Source organism: Gallus gallus, unplaced genomic scaffold (genome assembly GCF_016699485.2).
Source record: "Gallus gallus isolate bGalGal1 unplaced genomic scaffold, bGalGal1.mat.broiler.GRCg7b scaffold_114, whole genome shotgun sequence".
NCBI lineage: Eukaryota > Metazoa > Chordata > Aves > Galliformes > Phasianidae > Gallus > Gallus gallus.
In genome coordinates this window covers 24,349-37,202 of record NW_024096066.1, presented here as the reverse complement: position 1 = coordinate 37,202, position 12,854 = coordinate 24,349, and the positions used below count along the sequence as shown (strand labels likewise).

The 12,854-nt window shown below is 59.8% G+C and overlaps 1 protein-coding gene across 1 annotated transcript in view; it reads left to right on the top strand.

The window, feature by feature from the left end:
• Positions 1-830: 830 nt before the first annotated feature.
• The window catches only part of LOC121108959 (filamin-C-like), a gene marked incomplete at both ends in the record, with an annotated part of 35,707 nt that continues 23,683 nt past the window's right edge, over positions 831-12,854 (top strand). Inside the window, 4 exon segments of the mRNA XM_040657315.1 lie at positions 831-836; positions 3,459-3,536; positions 5,933-6,095; positions 9,491-9,691. Coding sequence (XP_040513249.1) covers positions 831-836; positions 3,459-3,536; positions 5,933-6,095; positions 9,491-9,691 — 448 coding nt within the window.

The window sequence follows — 12,854 nt, the reverse complement described above, 5'->3', positions numbered from 1 at the left end:
AGCCGGCAGGTCCTGGCAGGGCGATAGCAGGGCCATGTTAAGTCATGTCATGACAGGTCCTGGCAGGGTGATAGCAGGGCTGTGTTAAGTCATGTCATGCCAGGTCCTGGCAGGGCGATACCGGGGCCGTGTTCAGTGGTGACATGGCAGGTCCTGGCAGGGTGATACCGGGGCCGTGTTCAGTGATGACACGGCAGGTCCTGGCAGGGTGATAGCAGGGCCGTGTTCAGTGGTGAGCCGGCAGGTCCTGGCAGGGCGATACCGGGGCCGTGTTCAGTGGTGAGCCGGCAGGTCCTGGCAGGGTGATACCGGGGCTGTGTTCAGTCATGTCATGACAGGTCCTGGCAGGGTGATAGCAGGGCTGTGTTAAGTCATGTCATGCCAGGTCCTGGCAGGGCGATACCGGGGCTGTGTTCAGTCATGTCATGCCAGGTCCTGGCAGGGCGATACCGGGGCCGTGTTCAGTGGTGAGCCGGCAGGTCCTGGCAGGGCGATACCGGGGCCGTGTTCAGTGGTGACATGGCAGGTCCTGGCAGGGTGATACCGGGGCCGTGTTCAGTGATGACACGGCAGGTCCTGGCAGGGTGATACTGGGGCTGTGTTCAGTCATGTCATGCCAGGTCCTGGCAGGGCAATACCGGGGCCGTGTTCAGTGGTGAGCCGGCAGGTCCTGGCAGGGCGATAGCGGCGGTGACGGCTGTGCGGTGCTGTGTGCAGGGCTGGAGCCGCAGGGGAACGTGGTGCTGCAGCCGGCGCGCTTCACGGTGGAGACGTTGGACGCGGGCAGCGGGGAGGTGTTGGTGTACGTCCAGGACCCCGAGGGGCACACCGAGGAGGTAACTGAGTCCCATTTGGTCCCTTTGGGTCCCATTGGGTCCTTTCGGGTCGTATTGAGTCTCAGTGCATCCCATTGGGTCCCATTGATTCCCACTGAGACCCGTTGGGTCCCATTCATCCGCATTGGTTCCCATTGCGTCCCATTGATCCACATCGGTTCCCATCGGGTCCCATTGGGTCCCATTGATTCCCACTGAGTCCCATTGGGTCCCATTGGTTCCCGCTGAGTCCCATTGGGTCCCATTGATTCCCACTGAGTCCCATTGGGTCCCATTGGTTCCCACTGAGTCCCATTGGGTCCCATTGGGTCCCATTGATTCCCACTGAGTCCCATTGGGTCCCATTGGTTCCCGCTGAGTCCCACTGGGTCCCATTGATTCCCACTGAGTCCCATTGGGTCCCATTGGGTCCCATTGGTTCCCATTGGGTCCCATTGGGTCCCATTGATTCCCACTGAGTCCCATTGGGTCCCATTGGTTCCCGCTGAGTCCCATTGGGTCCCATTGATTCCCACTGAGTCCCATTGGGTCCCATTGGTTCCCACTGAGTCCCATTGGGTCCCATTGATTCCCATTGATTCCCACTGAGTCCCATTGGGTCCCATTGGTTCCCACTGAGTCCCATTGGGTCCCATTGGGTCCCATTGATTCCCACTGAGTCCCATTGGGTCCCATTGGTTCCCGCTGAGTTCCATTGGGTCCCATTGATTCCCACTGAGTCCCATTGCGTCCCATTGGTTCCCATTGGTTCCCATTGGGTCCCTTTGATCCCCATTGATTCCCACTGAGTCCCATTGGGTCCCATTTGGTCCCATTGATTCCCACTGAGGCCCATTGGGTCCCATTGGGTCCCATTAATTCCCACTGAGTCCCATTGGGTCCCATTTGGTCCCATTGGTTCCCACTGAGGCCCATTGGGTTCCATTGATCCCCATTGATCCCCATTGATTCCCACTGAGTCCTATTAATCCCCATTGATTCCCACTGGGTCTCATTGGTTCCCATTGATCCGCATTGGTTCCCACTGATTCCCATTGGGTCCCATTGATCCCCATTGATTCCCACTGGGTCCCATTGGGTCCCATTGATCCCTACTGATTCCCATTGGGTCCCATTGATCCGCATTGGTTCCCATTGGGTCCCATTGTTCCGCATTGGTTGCCATTGATCCCCATTGAACCCCATTGGTTCCCACTGAGTCCTATTGGGTCCTATTAAGTCCCATTGATTCCCACTGAGTCCCATTGCGTCCCAGTGATTCCCACTAAGTCCCATTGGGTCCCATTGTTTCCCACTGAGTCCCATTGCGTCCCATTGATTCCCACTGCGTCCCATTGGGTCCCATTGATCTGCATTGGTTCATATTGGGTCCCATTGATCCCCATTGATCCCCACTGAGTCCCATTGGGTCCCACTGATTCCCACTGAGTCCCGTTGGGTCCCATTGGGTCCCATTGATTCCCACTGAGTCCCATTGGGTCGCATTGATCCCCATTGATTCCCACTGAGTCCCGTTGGCTGCCATTGATCCACATTGGTTCCCATTGGCTGCCATTGATCCGCATTGGTTCCCATTGGTACCCATTGGGTCCCATTGATCCGCACTGATTCCCTCTGAGTCCAATTGGGTTCCACTGATCCCCATTGGTTCCCACTGAGTCCCATTGGATACATTGATCCGCATTGGTTCCCATTGAGTCCCATTGATCCCCATTGGTTCCCACTGAGTCCCATTGGGTCCTATTGATCCGCATTGGTTCCCATTGGTTTCCATTGATTCCCACTGAGTCCCATTGGGTTCCATTGATCCCCATTGGTTCCCATTGGGTCCCATTGATCCCATTGGGTTCCACTGATCCCCATTGATCCCCATTGATTCCTGTTGGGTCCCATTGATCCCCATTGATTCCCACTGGATCCCATTGAGTCCCATTGATCCACCATGGTTCCCATTGGGTCCCATTGATCCGCATTGTTTCCCATTGGGTTCCATTGATCCCATTGGGTTCCACTGATCCCCATTGATCCCCATTGATTCCCACTGAGTCCTATTAATCCCCATTGATTCCCACTGGGTCCCATTGTTCCCATTGATCCGCCATGGTTCCCATTGGGTTCCCTTGATCCCCATTTCTTCCCACTGAGTCCCACTGATCCCTACTGATTCCCATTGGGTCCTGTTGATCCGCATTGGTTCCCATTGGGTCCCATTGATCCGCATTGGCTCCTATTGGGTTCCATTGATCCCATTGGGTTCCACTGATCCCCCTTGATCCCCATTTCTTCCCACTGAGTCCCATTGGGTCCCATTGATCCCTACTGATTCCCATTGGGTCCCATTGATCCGCATTGGGTCTCATTGGGTCCCATTGGGTTCCATCGATCCCCATTGATTCCCACTGAGTCCCATTGGGTTCCATTGATTCCCATTGATTCCCACTGGATCCCATTGGGTCCCACTGATCCCCATTGATTCCCACTGGATCCCATTGGGTCCCACTGATCCCTACTGATTCCCATTGGGTCCCATTGATCCGCATTGGGTCCCATTGGGTCCCATTGATCCCATTGGGTCCCATTGATCCGCATTGGTTCCCTTCTCTCCCTCTGCTCGCACCGTAGGCCCAGGTGGTGGCCAACAACGATGAGAAGAGGACCTTCTCTGTCACCTACGTCCCCAAAGTGGCGGGGCTGCACAAGGTGGGTGACACCAACATGGCCCCCTTGTGCCACTGAGGCGTCCCCACGTGTGGCACTGCGGTGTCCCCACGTCTCTGTGGCACTGCGGTGTCCCCACGTGTGGCTCTGTGGTGTCCCCACGTCTCTGTGGCACTGCGGTGTCCCCACGTGTGTCACTGTGCCCTTGAGGTGTCCCCATGTGTGTCGCTGTGTTGTCCCCACGTGTGTCACTGAGGTGTCCCCACGTGTGTCCCCCCATAGTGGTCCTGTGGTGTCCCCACGTGTGTCATTGTGTCGCTGTGGTGTCCCCACGTGTGTCACTGAGGTGTCCCCACGTGTGTCCCCCCATAGTGGCACTGTGGTGTCCCCACATAGTGGCACTGTGGTGTCCCCACGTGTGTCACTGTGGTGTCCCCACGTGTGTCATTGTGTCGCTGTGTTGTCCCCATGTGTGTCTCTGAGGTGTCCCCACGTGTGTCACTGTGCCGCTGTGTTGTCCCCATGTGTGTCACTGTGGTGTCCCCATGTGTGTCCCTGTGGTGTCCCCATGTGTGTCACTGAGGTGTCCCCACGTGTGTCCCCCCATGGTGGCACTGTGGTGTCCCCACGTGTGTCTCTGAGGTGTCCCCACGTGTGTCATTGTGTCACTATGTTGTCCCCACGTGTGTCTCTGAGGTGTCCCCATGTGTGTCTCTGAGGTGTCCCCATGTGTGTCCCCACATAGTGGCACTGTGGTGTCCCCATGTGTGTCACTGTGGTGTCCCCCCGTGTGTCACTGTGCCGCTGTGTTGTCCCCACGTGTGTCACTGAGGTGTCCCCACGTGTGTCCCCACATAGTGGCACTGTGGTGTCCCCACGTGTGTCACTGAGGTGTCCCCACGTGTGTCCCCACATAGTGGCACTGTGGTGTCCCCCCGTATGTCCCTGTGTCTCTGTGGCATCCCCATGTCTGTCACTGTTCCCCCCTGCTGTCCCCACCCACTATCCCCCCACTATCCCCCCACTGTCCCCCACTCTCCCCCCACTGTCCCCCCGCTATCCCCCCACTGTCTCCTCACTATCTCCCCACTATCCCCCCACTATCGCCCCCACTATCCCCCCACTGTCCCCCCACTGCCCCCCCACTGTCCCCCCACTATCGCCCCCACTATCCCCCCACTGTCCCCCCTCTATCCCCCCTCTATCCCCCCACTATCCCCCCACTATCCCCCCCACTGTCCCCCTGCAATCCCCCCATTAACCCCCCACTATCCCCCAACTATCACCCCACCGTCCCCCCACTATCCCCCCACCGTCCCCCCACTATCCCCCCACTGTCCCCCCACTGTCCCCACGCTGTCCCCCCCGCTGTCCCCCCACTGTCCCCCCGATATCCCCCCACTATCCCCCCCACTGTCCCCCCACTATCCCCCCCATCTCCCCACTATCCCCCCGCTGTCCCCCCGCTGTCCCCCCACTATCCCCCCAATATCCTCCCACTATCCCTCCACTGTCCCCCCACTATCCTCCCCTCTATCCACCCCCATCCCCCCACTGTCCCCTCACTATCCCCCCACTCTACCCCTACTGTCCCCCCGCTATCCCCCCATTATCCCCCCACTATCCCCCCACTGCCCCCCCATTATCCCCCCACTGTCCCCTCACTATCCCCCTTCTATCCACCCTCTGTCCCCCCGCTATCCCCCCTCTATCTCCCTTCTATCCCCCCACTGTCCCCCCGCTATCCCCCCACTGTACCCCCACTATCCCCCCACTGTCCCCCCACTGTCCCCCTGCTATCCCCCCACTATTGCCCCACTGTCCCCCCGCTATCCCCCACTATCCCCCCCCATCCCCCCACTATCCCCCTGCTATCCACCCCCTTTCCCCTTCTATCCCCCCACTGTCTCCCCACTCTCCCCCCACTATCCCCCCACTGTCTCCTCACTATCTCCCCGCTATCCCCCCACTGTCCCCCCGCTATCCCCCCCCATTATCCCCCCACTGTCCCCCCACTGTCCCCCTGCTATCCCCCCACTGTCCCCCCACTGTCCCCCTGCTATCCCCCCACTATCCCCCCACTGTCCCCCCGCTATCCCCCACTATCCCCCCACTATCCCCCCACTATCCCCCCGCTATCCACCCCCTTTCCCCTTCTATCCCCCCACTGTCTCCCCACTCTCCCCCCACTGTCCCCCTGATATCCCCCCACTGTCCCCCCGCTATCCTTCCGCTATCCCCCCACTGTCCCCCTGCAATCCCCCCTCTATCCCCCCTCTGTCCCCCCACTATCCCCCCACTATCCCCCCACCGTCCCCCCACTGTCCCCCCACTATCCCCCCTCTATCACCCCTCTGTCCCCCCGCTATCCCCCCCCCGCCCCCCCTCTTTCCCCCCGCTGTCCCCACCCCACGACAGACTCTGGCCGTGCCCCACAGGTGACGGTGCTGTTTGGGGGGCAGAACATCCCCGGGAGCCCCTTTGGGGTGGGGGTGGCGATGGCTCACGGCGATGCCAGCAAAGTGTCTGCGCGCGGCCCCGGCATCGAACCCAGCGGCAACGTGGCCAACAAACCCACCTACTTCGACATCTACACCGCAGGTGGGGGCGCTGGGCGGCGCTCCGGGCTATGGGGGGCGGCACTGCGAGGTGGCACTGGGTGACACTCATGGCTATGGGTGGTGGCACTGGGAGGTGGCACTGGGTGACACTGGGTGGCACTGGGTGGTGGCACTGAGAGGTGGCATTGGGTGACACTGGGTGGCACTGGGTGGCTATGGGGGGTGGCACTGGGAGGTGGCACTGGGTGACACTGGGTGACAGTGGGTGGTGGCACTGGGTGACACTGGGTGGCAGTGGGTGGCGGTGGGTGGTGGCAGTGGGTGGTGGCACTGGGAGGTGGCACTGGGTGACACTCATGGCTATGGGTGGAGGCACTGGGAGGTGGCATTGGGTGGCACTGGGTGGCAGTGGGTGGCTATGGGGGGTGGCACTGGGAGGTGGCATTGGGTGACACTGGGTGGCACTGGGTGGCAGTGGGTGGTGGCAGTGGGAGGTGGCACTGGGTGACAGTGGGTGGTGACACTGGGTGACACTGGGTGGAGCTACTGGGTGACACTGGGTGGCACTGGGTGGCTATGGGGGGTGGCAGTGGGTGGTGGCACTGGGTGACACTCATGGCTATGGGTGGTGGCACTGGGAGGTGGCATTGGGTGACACTGGGTGGCACTGGGTGGTGGCACTGGGTGACACTGGGTGGCACTGGGAGCCACTGGGAGGTGGCACTGGGTGACACTGGGTGGTGACATTGGGTGACACTCATAGCTATGGGTGGTGGCACTGGGAGGTGGCATTGGGTGACACTGCGTGGCACTGGGTGGCACTGGGTGGTGGCACTGGGTGGTGGCACTGGGTGACACTGGGTGGCTATGGGTGGTGGCAGTGGGTGGTGGCACTGGGTGACAATCATGGCTATGGGTGGTGGCACTGGGAGGTGGCACTGGGTGACAATCATGGCTATGGGGGGTGGCACTGGGTGGTGGCACTGGGTGGCAGTGGGTGGTGGCAGTGGGTGGTGGCACTGGGTGACAATCATGGCTATGGGTGGTGGCACTGGGAGGTGGCATTGGGTGACAGTGGGTGGTGGCACTGGGTGACACTCATAGCTATGGGTGGTGGCACTGGGAGGTGGCACTGGGTGACACTGGGTGGCACTGGGAGCCACTGGGAGGTGGCACTGGGAGGTGGCACTGGGTGACACTGGGTTGCACTGGGTGGCAGTGGGTGGTGGCAGTGGGTGGAGACACTGGGTGACACTGGGTGGTGACACTGGGTGACACTGGGTGACACTGGGTGGAGCTACTGGGTGACACTGGGTGGCACTGGGTGGCTATGGGGGGTGGCACTGAGAGGTGGCACTGGGTGACACTCATGGCTATGGGTGGTGGCACTGGGAGGTGGCATTGGGTGACACTGGGTGGCACTGGGTGGCTATGGGTGGTGGCACTGGGAGGTGGCACTGGGTGACACTGGGTGGCACTGGGTGGCAGTGGGTGGTGGCAGTGGGTGGTGGCACTGGGTGACACTGGGTGGCAGTGGGTGGTGGCAGTGGGTGGTGGCAGTGGGTGGCACTCATGGCTATGGGTGGTGGCACTGGGAGGTGGCATTGGGTGACACTGGGTGGCACTGGGTGGCTATGGGGGGTGGCACTGGGAGGTGGCAGTGGGTGACACTCATGGCTATGGGTGGTGGCACTGGGAGGTGGCACTGGGTGACACTGGGTGCCTCTGGGTGGCCGTGGGTGGTGACACTGGGTGGCACTGGGTGGTGGCATTGGGTGGTGGCAGTGGGTGGTGGCAGTGGGTGACGCTCATGGCTATGGGAGGTGGCACTGGGTGGCACTGGGTGTCAGTGGGTGGTGGCACTGGGTGACACTGGGTGGTGGCAGTGGGTGGCACTGGGTGGTGGCACTGAGTGACACAGGGTGACACTGGGTGGCACTGGGTGGTGGCACTGCGTGACACTGGGTGGCACTGGGAGCCACTGGGAGGTGGCAGTGGGTGACGCTAAGGGTATGGGGGGTGGCACTGGGAGGTGGCACTGAGTGACACTGGGTGGCACTGGGTTGTGGCACTGGGTGGTGGCAGTGGGTGGTGGCAGTGGATGACACTGGGTGACACTGGGTGGTGGCAGTGGGTGGTGGCACTGGGTGACACTGAGTGACACTGGGTGGTGACACTGGGCAGTGGCACTGAGTGACATTGGGTGGTGACAGTGGTGGTGGCAGTGGGTGGAGGCACTGGGTGACACTGGGTGGTGGCACTGGGTGACACTGGGTGACACTGGGATCGTGTTTATGTGGTGGCACTGGGTGACACTGGGTGACACTGGGTGACATTGGGTGGCACTGGGTGACACTGGGTGACACTGGGATCGTGTTCATGTGGTGACACTGGGTGACACTGAGTGACATTGGGTGGCCCTGGGTGACACTGGGTGACACTGGGATAGTGTCCTTCTGGTGGCACTGGGTGACACTGAGTGACACTGGGTGACACTGGGATTGTGTCCATGTGGTGGCACTGGGTGACACTGGGGGACACTGGGATCGTGTCCTTGTGGTGGCCCTGGGTGGTGACACTGGGTGACACTGGGATCCTGTCCTTGTGGTGGCCCTGGGTGACACTGGGTGACACTGGGATAGTGTCCTTCTGGTGGCACTGGGTGACACTGGGTGACACTGGGATCGTGTCCTTGTGATGGGTCCTTGTGGTGACACTGGGTGACGCTGGGTGACACTGGGATAGTGTCCATGTGGTGACACTGGGTGACACTGGGTGACACTGGGTGACACTGGGTGACATTAGGTGACATTGGGATCGTGTCTGTGTGGTGGCACTGGGTGACACTGGGGTGACACTGGGATCGTGTCCTTGGGATGGGTCTGGGTGGTGGCCCTGGGTGACACTGGGATGGTGTCCATGTGGTGGCACTGGGGACATGGGGTGACACTGGGTGACACTGGGATCGTGTCACCTCCCTATAGGGACACCTCACCCCCCCCCATCCCACTGTCACCTCAGCCACCTCCCTATGGGGACACCGCATCCCCCCCCCTCCCACTGTCACCACCACCTCCCTATGGGGACACCGCATCCACCCCCCCACCCCCGCTGTCACCACGGCCACCTCCCTATGGGGACACCGCATCCCCCCCCCCCCACTGTCCCCACCACCTCCCTATGGTGACACCTCATCCCCCCCCCACTGTCCCCACCACCTCCCTATGGTGACACCACATCCCCCCCCCACTGTCCCCACCACCTCCCTATGGGGACACCTCATCCCCCCCCCCACTGTCCCCACCACCTCCCTATGGGGACACTGCACCCCCCCCCCACTGTCCCCACCACCTCCGTATGGGGTACACCATCGGCGCCGCAGTTGCTGCCACCTCCGTCCCCAACTGTCCCCCCCCCGACCCCCCCTTTCTTTAGGCGCGGGTTCGGGTGACGTCGGGGTGGTGTTGGAGGACCCCGCGGGACGCCGTGACACCGTGGAGGTGACATTGGAGGACCGCGGGGACAGCACCTTCCGCTGCTCCTATCGGCCCACCCTGCCCGGCCCCCACCGCGTCGCCGTCACCTTCGCCGGAGCCCACATCCCAAACAGCCCCTTCTGCGTCAACGTGGCCGAAGGTGAACCCCCATAACCCCGGCCCCGACCCCATACGGTCCTGGATGGCCCTGTGTGGCCCTTTATGTGTCCCTATGTGCCCCTATATACCGCCTATGTGCCCCTATGTGTCCCCATATGCTCCTATGTATCCCCATATGTCCCTATGTGTTCCTATGTGTCCCCATGTGTCCCTATGTGTCCCTATGCGTCCCTATATGCCCCCATGTATCCCCATATGCCCCCATGTGTCCCTATGTGTCCCTATGTGTCCCTATATACCCCCATGTGTCCCCATGTGTCCCTATGTGTCCCCATGTGTCCCTATGTGTCCCTATATACCACCTATATGTCCCTATGTGTCCCCATATGCTCCTATGTATCCCCATATGTCCCTATGTATCCCTATGTGTCCCCATGTATCCCTATGTGTCCCTATGCGCCCCTATATGCCCCCATATGTCCCCATATGCTCCTATATATCCCCATATGTCCCCATGTGTCCCCATGTGTCCCTATGTGTCCCTATATACCCCTGTATGTCCCTATGTGCCCCCATGTGACCCTATATACCGCCTATGTGTCCTTATGTGTCCCCATATGCTCCTATGTATCCCCATATGTCCCTATGTATCCCTATGTGTCCCCATGTGTCCCTATGTGTCCCTATGCGCCCCTATATGCCCCCATGTGTCCCCATATACTCCTATATATCCCCATGTGTCCCCATGTGTCCCTATGTGTCCCTATGCGCCCCTATATGCCCCCATGTGTCCCCATATGCTCCTATATATCCCCATATGTCCCCATGTGCCCCCATGTGTCCCTATGTGTCCCTATATACCCCTATATGTCCCTATGTGTCCCTATATGCCCCTATATGTCCCTATGTGCCCCCATGTGACCCTATATACCGCCTATGTGCCCCTATGTGTCCCCATATGCTCCTATGTGTCCCCATGTGTCCCTATGTGTCCCTATGCGCCCCTATATGCCCCCATGTGTCCCCATATGCCCCCACGTGTCCCCATATGCTCCTATATATCCCCGTATGTCCCCATGTGTCCCTATATACCGCCTATGTGCCCCTATGTGTCCCCATATGCTCCTATATATCCCCATATGTTCCCATGTGTCCCCATGTGTCCCTATGTGTCCCTATATACCCCTACATGTCCCTATGTGTCCTTATATGCCCCTATATGTCCCTATGTGCCCCCATGTGACCCTATATACCGCCTATGTGTCCCTATGTGTCCCCATATGCTCCTATGTATCCCCATATGTCCCTATGTATCCCTATGTGTCCCCATGTGTCCCTATGTGTCCCTATGCGCCCCTATATGCCCCCATGTGTCCCCATATACTCCTATATATCCCCATGTGTCCCCATGTGTCCCTATGTGTCCCTATATACCCCTGTATGTCCCTATGTGTCCTTATATGCCCCTATATGTCCCCATGTGTCCCTATGTGTCCCTATATACCACCTATGTGCCCCTATGTGTCCCCATATGCTCCTATATATCCCCATGTGTCCCTATGTGTCCCCATGTGTCCCTATGTGTCCCTATATACCCCTATATGTCCCTATGTGTCCCCATATGCTCCTATGTATCCCCATATGTCCCTATGTGTCCCCATGTGTCCCTATGTGTCCCTATGCGCCCCTATATGCCCCCATGTGTCCCCATATGCTCCTATGTGCCCCCATGTGTCCCCATATGCTCCTATATATCCCCATATGTCCCCATGTGTCCCTATGTGTCCCCATGTGTCCCTATGTGTCCCTATATACCTCTGTATGTCCCTATGTGTCCTTATATGCCCCTATATGTCCCTATGTGCCCCCATGTGACCCTATATACCGCCTATGTGTCCCTATGTGTCCCCATATGCTCCTATATATCCCCATATGTCCCCATGTGTCCCCATGTGTCCCTATGTGTCCCTATATACCCCTATATGTCCCTATGTGTCCCCATATGCTCCTATATATCCCCATATGTCCCCATGTGCCCCCATGTGTCCCCATATGCTCCCATGTGTCCTCATGTGGCCCTATGTGTCCCTATATGCCCCTATATGCCCCTATGTGTCCCCATATGCTCCTATGTGCCCCCATGTGCCCCCATGTGTCCCCATATGTCCCTATGTGTTCCTATATGCCCCTATATGTCCCTATATGCCCCTAGATGCCCTCATGTGCCCCTATATGCCCCTATATGCCCCCTATGTGCCCCCATGTGTCCCCATATGCTCCCATGTGTCCCTATGTGTCCCTATATGCCCCTATATACCCCTATGTGCCCCCATGTGTCCCCATATCCCCCACATCCCCCATATCCCCCAATACCCCCCATTTCCCCATGTCCCCCATTGTCCCCCATGTCCCCAACCCCCCCCATCCCCCCCATAGCCCCCATTGCCCCCCATATCCCCCATTGTCCCCCACGTCCCTCATTGCCCCCCACGTCCCTCATACCGCCCATATCCCCATATCCCCCATTGCCCCCCACATCCCCCATATCCCCCACGTCCCCCACATCCCCCATTGCCCCCCATATCCCCCATTGCCCCCATTGTCCCCCATTGCCCCCCACATCCCCCATTGCCCCCCATACCGCCCATATCCCCCCCATCCCCCATTGCCCCCCATATCCCCATATCCCCCACGTCCCCCATTGCCCCCGATATCCCTCATTGCCCCCCACGTCCCTCATACCGCCCATATCCCCCACGTCCCCCATATCCCCCATTGCCCCCCATTGCCCCCCATACCGCCCATATCCCCCCCATCCCCTATTGCCCCCCATATCCCCCACATCCCCCATATTTCCCACGTCCCCCCCCATCCCCTATTGCCCCCCATACCCCCTGTTCCCCCCATGCCCCCCATACCGCCCATATCCCCCATATCCCCCATTGCCCCCCCAGATCCCCCAATACCCCCCATATCCCCCATTGCCCCCCATACCCCCATATCCCCCATTGCCCCCACATCCCCCATTGCCCCCCATATCCCCCATTGCCCCCATTGTCCCCCATTGCCTCCATGTCCCCCAATGCCCCCCACATCCCCCATTGCCCCCCATATCCCCATTGCCCCCCGCATCCCCCATTGCCCCCCATATCCCCATTGCCCCCCATGTCCCCCATTGCCCCCCATATCCCTCATTGCCCCCC